The sequence below is a fragment of the Dendronephthya gigantea genome, unplaced genomic scaffold, assembly GCF_004324835.1.
Source record: "Dendronephthya gigantea isolate DGI-Jeju-01 unplaced genomic scaffold, DenGig_1.0 000037F, whole genome shotgun sequence".
NCBI lineage: Eukaryota > Metazoa > Cnidaria > Anthozoa > Malacalcyonacea > Nephtheidae > Dendronephthya > Dendronephthya gigantea.
In genome coordinates, this window is record NW_021163047.1 from 60281 (window position 1) to 80735 (window position 20455).

General features: G+C 34.7%; 2 protein-coding genes across 3 annotated transcripts; both read left to right on the plus strand.

Moving 5' to 3' along the window:
• The first annotated feature begins 788 nt into the window (after positions 1 to 788).
• Positions 789 to 3742, plus strand: LOC114526056 (adhesion G protein-coupled receptor E2-like). 2 transcript variants are annotated; one of them, XM_028547552.1, is made up of 4 exons: positions 789 to 922; positions 3248 to 3373; positions 3458 to 3588; positions 3685 to 3742. In XM_028547552.1, exons 1-4 carry the CDS (start codon positions 874 to 876, stop codon positions 3718 to 3720), a joined length of 342 nt encoding a protein of 113 aa, XP_028403353.1. In that variant the 5' UTR covers positions 789 to 873; the 3' UTR covers positions 3721 to 3742. The 2 variants fall into 2 exon arrangements, with proteins under 2 accessions (XP_028403353.1, XP_028403354.1); XM_028547553.1 differs by lacking the exon at positions 789 to 922 and adding an exon at positions 1383 to 1840.
• Positions 3743 to 14597: 10855 nt separating this feature from the next.
• Positions 14598 to 20223, plus strand: LOC114526053 (bromodomain-containing protein C631.02-like). The gene is made up of 8 exons (XM_028547549.1): positions 14598 to 15034; positions 15288 to 15491; positions 16955 to 17190; positions 17323 to 17479; positions 17952 to 18067; positions 18290 to 18367; positions 19180 to 19323; positions 19675 to 20223. Exons 1-8 carry the CDS (start codon positions 14674 to 14676, stop codon positions 19789 to 19791), a joined length of 1413 nt encoding a protein of 470 aa, XP_028403350.1. The 5' UTR covers positions 14598 to 14673; the 3' UTR covers positions 19792 to 20223.
• The last annotated feature ends 232 nt before the right edge of the window (positions 20224 to 20455 follow it).

A 20455-nucleotide genomic window follows, 5' to 3' on the forward strand; every position in this document is an offset into this window, starting at 1 on the left:
TTCAACTTAGTGCTGGGCAATGATGTCCACATTTGTTTCCTCCATGCTCAAAAACAAGGGTTTTTGCAATGCAAGGAAATTTGCTTGCAATCAGCAACCACAAGGGAGGCAGGGATTTGTGTTGATAGGATATATTATGCAGTAATTATTTTCAAAAATTTTTCCTTTCCCTTTTTTGTCCATACTATAATGCCCCGTATGAGGACAACCATATGAAAATAAGTTGTAGAAACCCTGCATGTGAATGTGAATTTTCATTGCAAGCCTCCATGTAGCCCTATACTTTTTTATCGGAGGTAGTATGTGCAGAAAATGGCATATGAATACTTAAAGTAGAACTTCTGTACATAGAAGTACCCAGACTGGAATGCTACCAAGACCATCAGCTTCCTTGCCAGCAACTTATCATCTTAAAATAAGTTTAAATAAAGTACTTATACACTGTACCATTATGGATAAGTGTATTACAAAAAAAACTAGCAAATGCCAATGGTAGAATCTGTTTTATGATATTTAATCATGCCATAAAGTATCAAACTTGTTCTGCCTCAACATGGTTAATAGAAATGGTCTGTAGTTATAGTTATTTTCTCTCAGTGTTTAAAGTTCAGTGTTTATAAGTTTATGCAAATCGGGTCATAGCTGCACAAGTTAATAAATGCTTAAGAGCGATTAAGAAATATATTGTGAGTACTACAATAAAAATGCTTTTGATATTTCAGGTGCTACTGTCAGCAATGAGCAGGATCTTGATTCGTCAGTGGATATTTGGTCTATTGGATGTGTGCTTGTTTATGTTACCACTGGTCAACCTTTATATAGTAATGAACATGCATCTCAACTTCCTAGATTATGCAAAAATTGTGAATTAAAATGTTCTCCATGTGTCCATGCATTAAAATCAGCAGAAATTATAACATCGGTAAGAAATGAACTTCCTGTTCACGAAAGGAATATTTTAACACATATCATTTCTGGATTTTTACAATGCCACTCTTACAATCGTTTATCTCCAGCCTACGTTCTCAATCATTCTTTTTTGTTGACAAGCCCCTCTCCAGATGCAAGCATAACAGACTTGCTATTACTTCCAACAAGTGTTCTCCGTTTTCTGAATATGTTTAATGAAACAAAATCCGAAGTCATTGAAGATATTTTATTGGATATCCGTGAAGAATGTGAGCGATTTGGTGAAGTTGTGTTAGTAAAAACAAGCAAAGTGAATAGCGATGGATATAATGTTTATGTTGAATATCAAAAGGCTGAGGATTGCTGTGAAGCGCAACATTTATTGACAGGAAGATATTTTGATGATAAATTTGTCGTTGCCACTTTCCTTCCATTGCAACACTTAAGGGAGAATCGTTTCTATTAGAGAAATTATTTGTAAGATGTTTAAGCCTGTGATGGAAGACATTATTGACTGTTGTGTGAATATTGCCCAGAAATATTAAAGCAGAAGCACACATTTTAGAGTGTGGGGAGGTGTGACACCCCCACCCCATCTTTTACCAAATATGTCTTAAAAGTCGGTCTCAAAATGTGTATGGGGCATCAAAAAGACGGTCTGACTAAAATTTGAAATACGGTAACGTTTTGTATGGAAAACGGCGAACAGATGTGTCTTTTGTTTTGAGAATGGAAATTACATAAAACAACGAAAATTGTTTACAACTGTTTAGGTCAAACATAGATATTAATCATGTCATACTAGCACCGAAAAATAAACTTTCGTGCCGCAACAGTCAATCACAACTATCAGATTACACCTAGTCATCAAGGCAGCCTTGGAAATATTTAGTTCTCTTTCAAAAAATGTTTTGGGTTATTTATAGTTCAGGTAATGCAATAATTTATATATATTCGATATTGCAAAAATCTCACCCATAAAACGCGGGGAATCGCATTTTCTGCACTCTAAAATTTCAAAATTTTCTTGCGGGAGGACGCCCCTAACTTCCCTAACAGTGCTCTATAACAAGGGGAAATTTCGTTTTAGACCAATCTGCAAGTTTTTTGACATTTTCAGTAACCCAATCAGAATGCATAAATTTTTATAAAAAGTAGAATATTTATAATTTTATATGAAGTATTATAAATTTAGGCGTTCTGATTGGCTTTGCCTACACGTAAAAGTTGCGCAAGTTGTTAAAAACAGGAGCTAGTGAATAATGTTGTGCTGCACCCTGTGAACAGTATTGTTAACAATGTTGTTGCAACTTGTTACAACAACATTGCATCGTGATTGCAACAAGATTGATGATTCAACAAGGTTCAACAACATTGTTAACAATACTGTTCCCCGTCAGGATGTCCCATAGCCTAGGTGTCTTAGATATTAATGTATAATATCTATTCGGGATCGCCTTTTCATGTAAAAGCGGACTTGCCAGTTCAACGTGTTTATGTCAGGATGTAAACACTTCTGGACCCTGAAAAATTTCTTACTTCGGCAAAGCATTTGGAATAAAACACAAAGTAATTTTGGACAAATTACCATGCAATATTTACGAAGCAACATTAACCCCCACTGATCATGGATAAACATTGTTAATTAGACTCTACGCATGTTGAACCATATGGTTGATAATTCATAATCAATGTTAATGATTAATATATATTAATTATTATGGCAGGCGCAATTGTCGCACACTAGGGAGAAAAGCATTTTAATTAAAACATTGCCACCGATGTGCGAATTTCATGACTGGACCCTTCGAATTCAAAGTTTCCTACTTTGGCAGGGGCCGGTTGTATTAAGCCCGTTTAGCTTAAACGGTGGATAAGTCAGAATTAAATTACACTCTTACAACTCTCTTGAATGAGTCAACGTGAATGTTATGCACTGAATATGTAGTTGTAAACAGTATCTTTGTATTAAGATAAAAAACATTTAGTTCGCTTGTTAAATAAAACCATAGACTTGCTTTCTTTTTTGAACTTATCCACCGTTTAAGCTAAACGGGCTTGATAGAACCGGCCCCAGATGAATAAATAGAATAGGCAATGGAATTAAGCCGATATATATCGAAATACCAACCTCATCTAGCATAAAGGTCAAATCAGTTATGGTACTATAGCGCGTGCTTTGGTTCGAAAACTTTTTTACGTGCATTCGTAAAAAGAGAGGGAGGGGAGTTCTAACGCTGCGCGGTCATGGTTATGTCATGAGTATGCTTTGCATGGCTGGTTAATAATCCAAATACAAGAAGGTAATTTTTAATTACTTAATTACTTACAATTTTAGACATTGACGAATGTTTGTATGTATCTGCCAAAGTATGTCACACAAATGCAAGTTGTATTAATACGAATGGTTCATACAACTGCACGTGTCTCACTGGGTATTCAGGAAACGGAAAGAATTGTTCTGGTAAAAAATTGGGTTAGCAGCAATTGATGAACTTTTCATGGTTAAGATATATGCTTGTACTTTCTGAAATATTTACAATTTTAGACATTAACGAATGTTCAAATGTATCTGCCAAAGTAAAGTCACACAAATGCAAGTGGCAACACTACGAATTAATGGTTCATACAACTGCACGTGTCTCTCTGGATATTCAGGAAACGGAACGAACTGCACAGGTAAACAATCGGCGTTTTTTGGCGACCATGCATTATTGATATATGTCAAGCTTTTTATCGTTTATATTTGCGTTTCTGACTAACTCACAATTTTAGACATGGACGAATGTTCTAATGTATCAGCTAGTGTGACGAAAACGAAATATGTACAAACAATTGTTCGTTCAGCTGCACCTGTTCATTTTGATATGCAGGAAGAAAGAACTACACAGGTTTTGCTAAATGAGATTTCATACTCCCAACTAGCTTGAGCTTGCTGCAGTCTCACAAAATTATAGTAACAAAAATAAATGAAAATAATAGAAAGAAAAAATGGTTCCTTATAATTATTCATTATTCTAGACAATCACGGATGTTCCAAGTTCCAATGCATGTTGCAATGAGTGTCACACAAATGCGAATTGTATGATATAATACGAATGGTACCACTGCACCTGCCTTACACAGCCAAAAACGCCACAGACTTGTCGCAAGATGCGTTCGCACGGCTTGCTCCAATTTGTTCACAAGTTGTAGCAAACCTGTTCACAAGTTGCTGCAGCCCTGAAAAGATCAAGTTGCAGCAAGCTTGTGAAAATCAGGCCTGTTTGAAGTTGTGAATTGCGAACTTGCTGCAAGTTGTTAAAACAACTTGAAACAAGCTGATAACAACTTGCAGCAAGTCTGTTGATAACAACTTGCAGCAAATCTGTTGACAAGTTGTAGCAGGCTTGTGGGCAAATTGGGTCAAGTCTGCAGTTGACAACTTGCATCAAATCTGATAATATACCGACTTGTAGCAAGTTGTCGACAACTTGTAACAGACTTGTTCACAACAAGTTGGCGCAAGCTATGCGAGCGCATCTGATATGAACTTGATGGAACAAATCGCATCAAGTCTGCAGCAGACTTGTTACTACTTGCACGTTTTTGGCTGTGTACTGGATATGAAGGAAATGGGAAGAATTACACAGGTAGCTATCTGACACTATAAACGCCTGTGAAATTGCATCATGGTTGAAAATTCTGTATTATATTGAAAACATTGATATGTCAAATAGTCTTTACCGCCGTGGAAGCTATCAAGTGCAGTGGGGGGGAGAAGGGGTACAAGCAGCAGTTTTAATGGATATCAAGAAAGTATGTTTGTTCGAAAAATTATCAAAACGACACGAAAGATGCTACCTAAATTTTCGGTCTGAGATGACACAAAATGCCTTTTGAATATCTTACATCTTCAGTCGGGTACGTACCCAAAAACATGCGGTGAGCTTTTGTTATACCTACCCAGACACATGTACGTGTTTCATCTGTTAGGGGCTGTTTACATGAGCTCGGTTACCCGAGATTCAACAAAGCGTGAGGAGAATTTGAGGTATTGAAATAAATCTTTATGACACGAAACAAGCACATGCTATTGACAGCATTGTTGTGGGGATTATACGACTGTCAGGATCATGTTATCTGCTCATTTCAATATTTCAAAATCATCTCATGCTTCGTTGAATCTCGGGTAACCGGGCTCATGTAACTGTATGGTCAAACGCGCATAGACTTATCTCCACAAATAAAAGTAACAAAATTAATTATCAAAACATGAATTCTTCTAACGAATAAATTTGTTTTGTATTTTTCTGTTTAATAAAGGTTGTAAGCAGAATGTTAAGAAATATTTGTATTATTTTTACCGGCAGCTTACTTTGTTCCGAATGCAAAAGCTGCGCCTATAGATCTCGAAAACGGTAAATTTTTTTACTCTAAGCTATATATCTTTTAAACCATTCTGCTGAAGATGAATCGATCTTGATTCGAAATATACAGAATAAATTTTGTATTATGCTATCATTTTTCGGAATAACTTAAATTCTATATGTGCTAAAACTATCAGCTGGTAAAGGATTATATATCTTTTATTTTTATTTTGATTGCATTGTAAATGGGCCTACGTTTGGTGGTGGTTATATCACTTGTTCACTTCCAATGATGACAGAAGAGTAGTTTTATATATCTTCTACCTATACTTTTAAAAACCACTAAACCAGTCATTTTAGCCTTTTCTTCAAAAAATGATTTTCACCTGTCGAATGATTTTTTAACGTTATTCACTTTGCAAAACATGTTAATAACTAATATTATTTATCCAATATATCAAATCGCACGTCTTTAATATTTGCCAAAATATTAGTATTAATACCAATATACCAAGGAAACCAAGGAAAAATTTTTGTTTTGTGGAAAATCAGTGGTGATTGCCGGCCTTTATTCTTTATTCTTCCACAAGCACTTTTTATAACATATGTCCCGTTTTTGAAGTATTGCAGCACGGGCCTTAATTAAAAACTGTGACATGAATTATTCAATTAACTCTTGCGTTTTCTATTAGCTAGCACAAAGTCGTCCGCCCCTACCTATTAGTTTAACTGCGTGTTATGTTTATAGTAATTAAGAAAAATTTTTATTAAATGCAGCTTATCTCATATCTTACGATCCATTCCTATTTGGCTTCATTCCATGCCATGCATTCAGTTCGGTGAAAAATATTAATATTGAGTAAGAAATTTGAATGATGTATCTATCAGCAACTTTTGTCTTGTTTTTGCTTGATATTGGAAACATTTTCGCAAACCGATGTTCCCCGAAAAATTACAACATAATCATAAGAGGTGAGTCAACTTCGGATGTGACAATGTGGTACGTTTCCTCAGCGTAAAATATCGTATTACTCCGTTTTATATACTTCATGCATGTGATAGGCTTAGTTTGCAATCATACGCTTTTTTGATAGGAACTTTTTTTGCAAATTTTGCTTAATAAGTTGAATTTTTAGATGGTCCATCATTGCCCGCTGATGAGATAATATCAAGACACAATATTACATCTTTACATGTCATGTTGGGATGTCACACTCACTGCCAAGACGAAGAAAAATGTGTTGGATTCAACTACAGAAAAACAAAGAATGTCGAAAATTGTCAACTGACAAACGTTACTAAAGAGAGAGAAAAAACCAACACAGGAGATTGGATGCTGATGCTTGATGTTGAAGCGGTAGGATAATGTTATGATGTTCGATATTGCAACGGCAATAAATAGGCCGAATGATTGCGTAGGTATACAAATTACGAATAATATAATAATTATACACGGGCACTGGCGGAACTTACAACTTATTGAACATCATCGATAGGATAGATTTGGCCGTTTCTTCACAATCACCTATTGATTCAAATTTGTACATTGGGAAAATGCATAAATGGTTTTTCTTTTGCTAATTTATAGTTGTAAATTTATCTGGAATTGACCAGGCGACACAGTTGTCGTTCTCATTCACGATTCTATAGCCAACTAAGCAATATAGAAATGGACAAAAAATAAGTGCAGTAAGGAAAATCCATCCTACCAAATATTCACGGGGTAAAATAAAAGAGAAACCAACTTTATAGTAACTGAAATTATCTCCTAAATACCCGGTACCATATATCCATTAGGTTAAGGTTATACCTACCCAGTATTTGTTTGTCATAACAGAATAATTTTTTGCACTATGGATATCAATATCACTTTTTTGGCTGTTTCCAATAATAGTATTATCGCTTTTCAAGCATTTGGAACGGTTGAAAAATCACTATCCGGTGGATAGCGCTATTCGGCTTCATGCAACCGTCCCCGGTCAATTTATTGGCACGGCACGGCTAAAATAGGTACCCGTGTCAATTTAATTAGTGTTCAGGCTAGCAAACCAAATGCTACGCACGCGAACATTAATTTTAGCCAATAAATTGACGCAGTGAAAACGGGGTGAAAAATGTTTGAAGGATTGAAGTAAGATGCCCATAAAAATTTGCCATAGTTGCCATATACTAAAATACTATCGTATATTACCGTATTATATTGACTATATCATTATTGTTAAAAGGGTGTACGGTAATCTAGACCGTGTATAGTAATCTAGGCCTATTTCTTTTAGAAAAAAAATGAAGAAGAAAAGGGAAAAACTGTCGACGGAAATTCTGGTATTGCTTTCAAAAATTATTACTGATATAGTGCTAGAAATTGATGTAATTTATAATCCATAGCCCGTATTTGTAATATGCATGTCAATTTGGGCCAGGAAACAGTATTTTCTTTCTATAATTTAGACGTTGCCGAATGTCCCATTCAATCTTCCATTTTTTGTCATAAAAATGCAATATGCGCCAACATCAACGGTTCACACAACTGCAGCTGCCTCCCTGGGTATGCAGGAGATGGAAAAAATTGTGCTGGTATATATATTAGCATTTTTTTGTTAAAATTGGAAAAATAACAAAGTACATAAATCATATTATTAGATGGACATGGGCATGTTGTACCGGAAACTAAAACTTAAGGCTAGTTTCCACTCAGGAAAATTCTACTTCGCATCGGACAGGACAGGAAAGTTTCCTTTGTATAAACGCCGCCTGAGAACTCACCGACAAAGGAAATTTTTCTGTTCGTTCCGATCCAAATGAGATTTTTTCTGAGTGTAAATTAGCCTTTACACACTTTTATTTTCCACGATTCACTAGTGAAATTTTGTGTAATGCGCGTGTTTCCTAGGGCGACCGTCGCGAGTTTTTCCGCTTTGTTTTATTCTTGCCAATTCTTGCCAACAATGGCGGCCCGAGTTTTTTGTGTTTCCTCTTTTTACATGATCAAGAGGATGTGAATCATGTGATATTTCAAAGAATTTCCTGAAAGCAGAAAATCTTTCTAAAATATAAATGTATTGTATTTTAACAATCACAGTAAACATCTAATGCTTTTCAATGATTGTATCTCCCCTATTTTGAAATTCAGTTTTCACAGTATAGCAACGGAAGCATGTATTAATTATATATGAGGAAACTCGCGATGGAACAACGAAATCAACCTTCTACGCTAAAGAAGGATTATGACTGGACATAATTATTTTTCCGAATTCATTCATTATTTTAGACATTCACGAATATTATTTTAGGGCTACAGCCCCGGTTCCGACGGGCCTGCTAATAATCGATCCTTCAATATTGTATATTATAGCCAATGAATTGGGTTCAGTCATAATGGCCGCCGAGTCACCAGAATTTACAAAAACTTTGGCAGAATGGCTGCCGGTGACAGGGAATTGGAGTGTTTGTTGGCGGGCGACAAGAGACGAGAGTAAAAGTGAAAGATTTCATGATAGATGCGACTCAAAAGTCCCGACATTGACAGTTGTAAAAGTTTTAAAAGATAACAAGACTTTTATCTTTGGAGGATTCGCGACAGTTAAATGGGAAGTAACAAATGGTGCTTATGTATCTGCTCCAGGCTCCTTTTTGTTTTCAATTCGCAATAATGATGATCTCCCGCCTTTCACGTTGCCTTTGATAAGTCCGAATAAGCCATATGCAATTCAACGACATATGAAATGTGGGCCTAAATTTGGGGTGGACCTGATCTTACCATTGTTGACGGACATCTTTTTCGGTATAGAATAGTTAATTACGCAAATATCGGTTACACATATCAAGCTCCGCCTGGATATACGAAAGGTAAAAGCAAGACACAATCCCTCCTTGCTGGCAGCCTCTATTTTACTCCAGTTGAAGTGGAAGTTTTATATTTACCGTGAATCTATGCCGCGTGATAATTATAATATCTTAATTGCCATTGATTATATAATTTATGCCCGCATAATTAACAAGCCAGAAGCCGTAGTTTACAACGAACGATGTATTATACTTTATTTATGCTTTATGACTAAGTTTAGTCCTATAGAGTGGCTAGTTCTCCCTTATTTAGACTCGAGAGCCGCTTCTTCGGAGGGAGCTCCTCTCCTGTTGTCTATTTTCTAATAATTTGTCATATTCAGTTAAATAAAACTAACAACTACATAATATTATACAAGTATACACAATAATGTGACAGAATTTATTTGTGATACATTTCTGGTGTGTTTGACATTTTTAGTATAGAGCACTTTATGAATGATTTTGTTTAGGTTTTAAATTTTAAAGTTGCGCCGAGGATAGATCGAAAGTTCCCGTGTTTCTATAGACAGTTATAGAAACACGCTTCTCGGCCAAGCAAAACGCGTGAGCATACTAAAAGTAAAATACAAATGGTAAAATTATGTATAATTTATACTATTACAAATAAAAATCGATTATATAGAGTTAATGCTTTCCATATTCATAAACCAATTATGTAGTGACGGATGAGTGCCAGAACAGCTGTTGACCATGCAAGGCCACTCAAGTTTGAATCACTAATTTTCCCTTCACATCCTACAGAATCCACTCTACACCGCATAGGATTCTTGCCCTTTTGAAATCATAATAGTGAATAAAATTGGTCTTAAATCCTCTACCCTAGAACATGGAACAATTTTGCATGGTGGCGAGGCTGCACATATTTGATATTTTCCAAACGTCTGGGGATTTCCTAGAAAGAAACGATTGGTTAAAACATATTTCACACTTATTGGTCGTACTTTCCTGATAAAGCTCTTAACAGATATTTGAAGCAGACGTTCTTCTATTTCAGTTTTTAAACACTCAACTGATACTTCCGGATAGCTCTTGATTAAATTCTTATTAATTGTTGTTGCCCCTAAATAATTTTACCTCGGCCATGCAAGCTTGGTAAATAAGACGATCGTTCTTAAAATATATTAATTTTAAAATACTGCGGCGAAATTTATACGCCTTTATCTATGTTCTCAAAAGATGGTGTTGGTTTTTTCAGACAGCATATTTCAGATGAAGAGAGCTATTATATTTCGCGGAGATTTTGAGGAGTGGCCTGGGAGGAGGTGGAAAACGTCTGCGTGCATGTACCTCGATCAACTTTACCTGTAATTGGCATTGAAGAGCGGTTCCGAACGTCTCCGAAGGCTTAAAATGACTAACTTCATTCTAAATAAAACTAGAAACATTGCATTCTAGAAACTAAGAAGTTGCATCCTACAAGAACTTGAGCTAAAGTTGACTGTTAACAAATTTATCTTCTAAAGCATTTATCAATTAAACTGAGCAACGGCAGTTTCAGAACTTTTATTTGAGACACATTTTATTACTGTAAAGGTTGCTTACAGTCGCTAATGTAACAAACGCCTTGTTTACACTTTCAATTACTATACTCTAAATGTCAGTTCGAGAACGACCAGAACATTTTAAACAATTTTTGTTCGTCATAGCTCTAAATGAGTATAAGCTGAGTTAATGATAGGAAATTAATACTGAAACATGTTACATTTTAGCACTTTTAAATCAAGTAGGTTACCCATTCTTATGAGCAGAACCACTGTAACCTACTAACCTTGAAGAAATATTTTGCCGCACACGAGAAATTTTCGGCTTCGCAATAATTCAATTATTGAAATTCAAGATGTAATTATATTTTATCAATTAATGGGTATTTTTTGTTCGAAAAGTTGCCATTCAGATTTTCCGCTATAGCTTGATAATTTTGGCGCGTGCGCAGACGCACGCTTTCCCCAGTATTGGGAGTGTCACTTCTCTGCAACCCCCTTCGATATGGACCTGATTTTTACTATATCCAGCTTTAGAGAATAGTGTTCATTGTCTAATTGTCACATTATTTATTCAATTATCTTTAAAAAGAGTAATTCACTTCCCTGAGGAATATTTGGTTAAACCAGCGCATGCGCAAAAATTTCCCGATAAGAACAGTTTGTAAAGTGGAAGCATTTCCCGCCTCGCGCCATTTTTAAATTTTGGATTTGACGATGAATGCACTCGTGTGCAAATATTTCAATGAAACGAAGTGTATTTGGGATAATTTCTGCGAAATAAAGTTGAATTTTTACACAGGTAAGTGTTTTAGATGCATATAAAGAGTGTAAATTATTTTGGGGAAGACATTCAAGCGAGATATTCGCAGTATTATTATTATGTTACCTGAATGGGTTCAGACGACAGTTGACATTTTATTTGGGCGCGTTCATGCCCGTTTAACTGTGCTTTTATTCGTATTGGTATCGAAGGGCATTCGTCTTTGTACTAAAGTGTTCTGAATATAATTTAAAATCAAATAAAATGCTCAGTTTTAGCCTCAAGTTATTTTACTATTTGAGCTAATATTTCTATTAAGTATTAACCGGGGGGAAGATATTTTTTATTCTTTGAAAACAATGTTTGTTTTTTTCCTGGGGTCAAATTCATGTGTGATAATTGTGTAGTCAAATTGTTAACTTGACATAAAAGTCTCTGCCTTTGGCTAATTTATATAAATGACAGTTTATAAAAGTTTGTGAGTCTTGATTTAGCAGCCAACAGCTTTGCCAACATGATCAGGCAGCAGCAAGGCCAGTGGCATAACCCCACCATTGTCTCCCCATATAATTCTTGAGACAAATAATATTTCCATCTTTTTGACATTTGTCATACTGTTTAAATTTTATATGAAAATTTTTTCATATTCAATCCAACCCAACTTTTCATCTATGTAGGGGAATGCATGAACTGGGGTCCTCTTCCTTGAAATTTAAGCATACATTAAATTTAGAAAGTTACATCAGTGTTTAACAGCTGGGAGCTTTACGTACTTATATAACAGTAGAATTCATATAATCCTTGAGTAATTTGACTGACTTTGGCTATAAGGACTTAAATAATTTGGCTGGGTCACTGTGATAGTTAGTTGGCAATAGCTGCAGACTACTGTTGCATTTTGGGGGGAAGTTCATAATAGACAATGCAATTGTTGCTCTCTGCAACATAATTTAAAATTTCAGTTAAAATTTGCCTGTATGAAGTAATATTTAAAGGTAATATATTATAATTTCAAATTTGCATATGTTTGCAATATTAGTGAAGTATAAAATCAGATAAACAATCTAATTGATGATTGGAGCAGTAGTTTTAACCTGCCAGCATGTTCACAGGTTGATTATCTGTTCCTGCATGAATAGGGTTAGGAAACTAAAGGAAGCAAAACCAACTAGTAACACAACCATCTAAAAGCAACAATTAAGTAACAAATAATTAAAAGGTGATTTTTGTTTTTAATTAGAGCATACATTCTGCAAACCAGTTGAAACATTGCATAGGGTATATAACAATGATATGTACATAGCCAGAAAATATTATACAGGAAGCATTAAAAGTTTATACTTGGTATGGAATTATTTTCCATATATGTTCAAAATCAGTGCGAAATCATTTTTAAATTTATTACTCATGCAAAAGTTCATGAAATCCTAAAATATGCTGCTGTTCTCATGATATATTTTGTACTGTTAAGTAATATGGTACATTAATTAAAATAGATTAAGATTAAAATATTCTAATATGCTCAGGATTAAATTTCATTTAATTTTCTTTTGACAATTTGAAGAATTAATATCAAAGCCCAACATAGTGTTTTAAAAATACATTCAACACATGTTTAACAATTTAAAGTACAAAAATCTCTTGTGACATATTTAAGTTATTATGCATGTTATTTATGAATATATTTCTCTAAGTTTGAAAGTACCAATGTAATGGTTTAATCCAAGAATAGCATTTTTTGACCAAAATATATTCCATGGCTATTGAAACAATTTTTTTACAAAATAAGGAAGGAATCAAAATATTTTATTTTAGTCTTTTTGTTACTAATATTTTAGATTTCAATGTGATTTCACTGATATTGTATTTTTTATTATTTGCCTGAGTTCCTTTAGTGTCCTGTATTGGCTCTTTATAGCTAAGTATTACCTAACTAGAGTATATAGCTAATAGTTGATGAATTTAAAAAGAATTCCTTCTTTTCTTAAACTGTTCCTTACGGGTATTTATAATGCAAATATTAATGTAGATAATCTTTTCAGTGCTACTCTTTCAAATTGTTCCTAATTAACATTGCCTCCCCTCCCCCCCCCCCTCAATATCAAGTGAGAGAAATTAAATGAAGCATAACAACTGATGTTTAACAGTAGCAAAACAAAGTATATACTATATGTCTGCCTGTGATTCTTTCTTTTAATTTGAAAGCTTACCCACTATTTTGCATTGTGCAATGGCACATATATATGACACATACCATTCATACCATACACAGTAATTAATGGGTATTCCTGTTCTGCCTGGATTGTTTGTATTTTGTAAACAAAACATGTCAAACAGTAGTTATTTCTTTTGATTTTGAAACACCTTGTAGTTGTAAAACTTGTACATAAACTGTACAATATATTGTGATCTTTGTAATTTTTGGGCACATTTTGTTAGTATAAGGCTGTTGATAAGGCTATTTATAGCCAGTTAGATCCAAGATGGATTTCTTTTTATCTCCATATCACTACTATTGGGTGTTTAAAGCTGTATTAATTAATCGGATAGTTTGAATACTTATATAGGTCCCTTTTTATGTGTATGTTATTTTTTTGTGTACCTATTTTTGTAATCAGATATGCAAATTTTATTGACCCAGTTGTTAATGACATTTTTAAATTCATATAAAATATAAGCTATATTCATTAGCTGATAACATCATCCTGCTTTTTGACTGTATGTTAACCTAAAGGTAGCTTGAACAACTCCTGCAATATTATTAGAAAGACTACAGTCACATTTCCCCTTTGATTTACGTAGAAAATCGTGTTATAGATGCTTAGTTGCATGGGCCATGATCCTCTTGAATGTCACTTAAGCATGTTAGACCCTTAGCTAAGTGTTGTGTCATTTTTAGGAAATGGTAAAATAGAGTCAAAGCATTTCAATGACATAAAAAGGGCTGATAGGCTTTACTATACGTATGGTTATTTCATGTGTAAGTAGCCAGTCAAACCTGGATTTTACATACAAGTACAGTATGAACATACATATATATTATTCTTTGACATTCCTCTGTATGACGACTGTGTGTAACTTTTTAGATGGATGCAACTGTCTCAAAAATTCCAGAAAAGGAAGAATATGAACAATGTAGAGAATATTGTGAAGGAAATATTGCAATCTTTTATTGTCCCCAATGCTTGACCAACTTCTGTGCAGAATGCTATGACAAAGAACATAAACTAAAAAGAAGAAAGAAAACCACGGTAAAGTCTCTACACCTCGTAAAGTATGTCGAGAACATCACCTCACACTGGAATATCAAAACAAATCGCGATTCATGTGCTGTATGTGTGTCAAAGAACTTCCACCAGGCGAATTAGCTAGAAATAGCATTGAACCTATAGATGGAGTTGCATCTGTTCTTAAGGAAAGGCTTGATAACAGAATTAGAGAATTGGATTTGGTTTCACAGTCAATTCACAAGAGAATTGAAGCGAGTGATGAGAGCATTAGCTCTGCTGTGGAATGTGCAAGATCTGAAGTGCGAAGGTTTTTTACTGCCCTTAACTTGCTTCTGAATAAACAAGAAGAATCGTTTCAACATCAGCTTACGTCGTTATTGCATACGACGACATCGCGACCAATTTTTAATGAAATGCGAGAAACTTCAGAAGCTATTGATGAACTTGTTGAAAAAGGTCAGTTTTAAACTTTCTTTAATAATATATAGTGGAAAGATATTTTGGGTAAACTTTAAGAAGTAAATTAAAACGGGGCTAAGGCAAGAATGATTCATACAGAAGGTATTGTTGTGTTGATTTTACCAGTGAGTGTGGTTTTTCTTAATATGGTTGTTTAGATAATCTTGTTAATTGTTTAATTGCATTGAAAAGCATGTTGATCTGGCAAAAAATTTCTATTTGCAATTGTTTATATACACGTTAATTTTAGGGAAAGGATTATTGTGTGAAGATAATCTTGTTGTTTCCAAAAAGTTTGATCATATCTCCAGAGTAATCGATGAGTTACTCCTTAGTGACAACGTTAATAAATTTCCATCACCTACGTTACAAGTATCTATTAATGTTCATCGACATCTTCTGGAAATGGTCAGACATCCTGGGTATATATCCACCACCTTTGATGAATGTAGAGGTATGTGGAGTGTGAGAAAGTTGCGATTATTGCAATACAATTGATAATAGTGCACTAATGGTAATATTACTGCTGTAATAAATGGATTATATGTACGCAGATTATAGGCTACGTACAACTATTTTTAAATCATTACAATATTTTACAAGAGTAGTGGGCGAATACATACGCGTGGAGGATAAAAAACAACCTATCCACTGGTGCGATATTAGTGAAAATATAACGGTTAGTGATGTGATGAGATCTCTGCAAAGCAAAGTTTTGTATATAACTAGGTCAAAAGGAGTTAGCCCTATAGGGCTATGCATTCGTTTAGAGTGCATCTCCTTCAGGAATACCATTAAAAGAGGCTTTTGATTTAAAACTAGTTTACCTCCATATGAAAGTCGTTCACTCCAATTAGAATAACATCTTTCTCTGTTTATCATAAAAAAACTTTGACATCCTTGAGCACTTGTTGAAATGTGTTGGTGAAATCGTTTCGTTTACACTTTATGTAAATAATTGCCTCTAAAGCAGAAAATCCCTCTAGGTAGCTCAAACAGTTGAGCATTGTTGGCTTTGGCGTCTGTATCCAGTGCCACACATGTAGCACTTTTTTTCATGTGAGCAATGGGCTTTAACTGATATCAGAATCATACTTCATTATAATGATGAGGTTTTCCTGGTTCCCAAGGGCGAAGAGTGTAAGAATTCCAGTTCTGTATGTATCTCCAGTACGTGTCAATTTCTCTAAGCTGTTGTTTCTCAGACCTAATGAAACATATTTATCATTTCTTTCTGTATTTTTATACAATCATTGACATTTTGAGCTATCCATGGGCGTACTGAGGTCTTTGAATGTTCCACAGGCATCTGTTGAAACATTTTCTTCCTGTCTGTCTGAAGTAGTCAATGCAATTTATGTGTTCAGGGCTTCGTCATAAGCAAACCAACGTCTGTAGAACTTTGCAGTATATTAAACACAGGATTAATTGTTGGATACAATCACCTTACACCTGTATCCTTCCACTGATCAATTTTAAATTGCAAATCAAGCAATTAAGCAACTGGTTAGATAATTTGAAGACTTCTCTAGATTTGATTTTTTTTGTGGAACCATCATACTTGTTTCCTGCTGTGAATATATATATAAGAACTCTCACAGAACAAAAAATTAATAGTCATTTTGCGTTTCACTAGTCTGTCATGAAATTCCCAATTGCAATATCCGCATGCCGCTGCGTTTTCGGCATTTCATACAAAGAAAACGATTAGGCGATGGAATGTATACTCATGAATCGCGCTTTTAAAGCAATATGAAGTCGACGGCAAGATTCTTTAATCCGAATTTCAGGCAAATGTAAATTGACGTTGACAGTGACTTCAAAATTGAGTTTTGCATATTTTTTTCAAATCGTTTGAAATCACATGTCTTGTTTTTGTTTTCCAAAACAAGTTTTGAAATTATGGTTCTCTTCAAGCATCAAGAAATGTTGTTTACAAAAGTGAACAGAAGCCAAACAAATTTGATGAAAGTGTTGAAGAGAATTTTGATGCAAAGGAAAAAGATGATGTTGGGGAAACATTTCCTACTCCACCTCAAGTCTCTATTTGTTCTCCGCCAATTAGTGTAACAGGAGAAGACGATGAAACCCCGTATCCGCTGATGCCTCGATTTTCTCGAAATTCTAGTCCAATGTTGTCCAGTCCGGAAGAGGTGGGCGAAGAATTTCTGTGTTTATGTCATTGTTTTAGTATTTGTTTTCTTTTTCTTGTTTTGACAAATTTTTAAACTGTTAAACGCCCATGGTGACAAGCTAAAACTGTCTTTTTTTCTTTCAATTGTAAGGACATGACTTTACGACCATTGGCTGTTAATAATGTCAACAACGAGAACGAACAGAAAGGAGTATGTTCTTGTCGTTCTAACGAGTCACTTGATTCAGAAACTCCGAGAAATACAAAAGATGCAAAGGATTTAAACCAGAAGACAGATGGCAATCATGGTAAGATAAAGAGCAAGCTGAAAAATTAGCTTAAACAACCGTGGGAATCAAGTCAGCGACCTTTTGGTTTGCTATAGTCCCAATTCTCTTTTTTTGGACAATCGCCGACAATCGTTTTTTTGGCCAAATTTCAAAGATGCATTGTCTAGTCTATATATCTATATATACATCTATGATGAGCAACATTCAATATTTAAAAGCACAAGCAAGACCAAACCATCTGATCTCTACACAAAACGATTTTCATTCTGATTTATCTGCTTAAGTATAAGATAATAATAAATTCATGTTCTAGAAAGACAGATCGCCTTAAAAAAAACTTGATGTAAGATTTGTATTAATTCGAGTAATATCTTTGTCTACCTTTCTCGGTTTATCATAAAAAAAACTTTGATATCCTTCAGCGCTTGTGCAAAAGAGTTGGTGAAATCGTGAATGGCTTTTTATGTGAAACTGCGTGTGATGTTTTTAGATCCAAGCAGTAAATGTAAGGAAAACAAAAGTGTTAAGAGGAAACTTTCCGAAAAGAGCCTCTTACTTCCTTTTCCAAGAAAATCAAGACGCACTGAGGCGTCGAAAGAATTGAATGTGAGTATCATTCCTTGTTTGTGACGAACTTTACGAACAGTGGCAAGCCCACCAAAGGGGTATAATTTTTGTAGTTTTGTTGATCAAGTAAAAAATGATATTGCTTTTTGGAGCTACTATTGTCTTGTGTGTGTTGTAGTTACTCCTTAGCTTCTCGACATAACGGAGTTAGGAATTATTAATGTAAATAAAGTTCTTATTGTTTCACTGTTTTTATTTCAGCTGTGTGACAAGTTATTAACCGAACTGTGGGTCTCAGATGATTCATTCCCGTTTGCTAGACCAGTTGACCCTAAAAAGGTGAAAAATGTCTATTATAGTGTTTGATCTAAGGCATCAGAGACAACTGTGGTGGGTGCAACTTTACTACAGTAACTCCTGCTGCATAATGCACACCCATGCTGCAGCATAATGTAAACTTATGTTCTTTTACTTCTCGTGAAGGCGTTATTAGTCACGCGAGATCCTCTGGAAATATTTCGTACGGTAGTCTTCATAATTATAAGGATATCTTCATTTTAAAATCGTTTGTATGGTTTTATGGAACCGCACGCGACTTCAATATTTAGTACAACATTTTCTAGACAGCATGATTACTTTGTAACTGTAATACCGGGTTCAATAGCGACCTTACGCATGTAGGACGCGAACGCGACGACGACGGCTATCAATAGTCAATACAATTGGTCATTGAAAAGAAATGAATAATTAAAGACCCATGATGGGTTTTAGACGCCTTCTTCGTTCTGTTTACAACGGGAAAACGTCGTTTTTTACGTCTTGCCTAGAACGGTTGCATTTCAAGACCCAGCGAGCCCTACCTCGAATTAGGCTCTATAGAATTGTCCTTAAACACAGGCACAATGTTTTTAACGCCTTTATATCTCACTAAATCGGTAAAATTAATAATATACAACAACCACTTTGCCAAAGCATTTATTTAAACGAGAATTTCAGCCGCGTCATCGTCGTGTTGCCGTCCTATATGCTTAAAATCCCTAATGTTTCCTAAAACGGGGTGGAAAGAAAACCTGCATTCAACTTAAAGATAACCATGCAGAGGTAGCGGGCATGTTTTTTTTTTAACTCTTTCTGATTTTTTTATATTTTAGGTCCCTAAATATTACGAAATAATAAAAAATCCAATTGATTTGACGGCCATCAAGACGAAATTACAAACTATAAACTATGATTCAGTGTATGATTTTGTTGACGATATGAAATTGTTATTTGATAACTGTTATCTTTTTAATCCGGTAAGTTTTAAATCCAAAGAGTTTATTAGATTAGATTAAGTTAGATATATAAGATAAGATTTACGTAGAATACTTCATGCAGATTGCCAACGTTTTTGTAAGCCAAGACGAAGGTTTTTATAATTTATGTAATTTTGGTGACGGTAATAATTTTACAAATGTTCTGAACTGAACTGCTCAAAAATCAGTTTCCAGCTATTATGAACATCTATGATTGGCATGTAATTTTTAAACTCAGAATACTTTAAAAATTGAGCAGTTTTTTACTACTTTAACACAGTATTATCTTAGTTTATATACTTCCTGTGAACTCTGCATGCTTGTGCTTATTTGTCGCTTTTCTTTTTTTAGCAAAATACGTCCATATATCAAAATGGTGTGAATTTGGAAAAACAATTTATGACCTTGCTGCGAGCAAATTTCCCCACGCTTTACTATCAATCATCAATTCCCGAAAATAATGTGTAAACTTTTTAAATATTGTTGAAGATACCTCTTTGAAGTGCTGGAAATAAAGTTATCTAACTGTGGTTGTAATAGATTTGCATGGATATATTTGTGTAATAGTCGATGGATAGTCGATCAAGACATCGCCTGGAAACTCGTCTAGAGTCATGATCTCGATAAAGCACTAAAACAGTATTTACGAATTACGGGGAGATTAACCCATGGACAGACAGTTGTGTCGTGGCCATTTTTTTTCCGCAAGCAATCGAAAGCATCCTTATAACGTCACGGAAAACGGGCTTTATCTTGTCTTGCATGCAGGCACACGCACGTGTTAAACGCCGGATTTGAAAAGCGCGATATATTCCGCAAAGACGCCGCAAATATTGTTTTATTATTTGAGGGCAACACAATGAGATCCCGACCCCCGGCCTAAAGTGTGTAACTAATTTAGTTACACATTTCCGCACGTAATACAAAAGTATACAAAATTTGCCAACTTAGAAGTTTGCATGACTATATATCTTCCGCATTTTACAAAATTTTGAACACGACGACGACGTGGTTGGAATACTCCTTTAAATAAATGTTATGATAAAAGGTTTTTGTATATTGTCAACTGTACCAATTTAATGAGATATAAGACGTTGAACACATTTTGTTTACATTTAGGGACAATTCTATA

Excerpts from the sequence above, each read along its gene's own strand:
- LOC114526056 (XM_028547552.1), top strand. The coding sequence starts at position 874 with ATGTTCTCCATGTGTCCATGCATTAAAATCAGCAGAAATTATAACATC. Across the intron at positions 923-3,247 it reads CAGCAGAAATTATAACATCG|ACATTGACGAATGTTTGTAT; the intron begins GTAAGAAATGAA and ends TTACAATTTTAG. Across the intron at positions 3,589-3,684 it reads AAACGGAACGAACTGCACAG|ACATGGACGAATGTTCTAAT; the intron begins GTAAACAATCGG and ends TCACAATTTTAG.
- LOC114526053 (XM_028547549.1), top strand. The coding sequence starts at position 14,674 with ATGTGCTGTATGTGTGTCAAAGAACTTCCACCAGGCGAATTAGCTAGA. Across the intron at positions 17,480-17,951 it reads GAAGACAGATGGCAATCATG|ATCCAAGCAGTAAATGTAAG; the intron begins GTAAGATAAAGA and ends TGATGTTTTTAG. Across the intron at positions 18,368-19,179 it reads GACCAGTTGACCCTAAAAAG|GTCCCTAAATATTACGAAAT; the intron begins GTGAAAAATGTC and ends TTTATATTTTAG.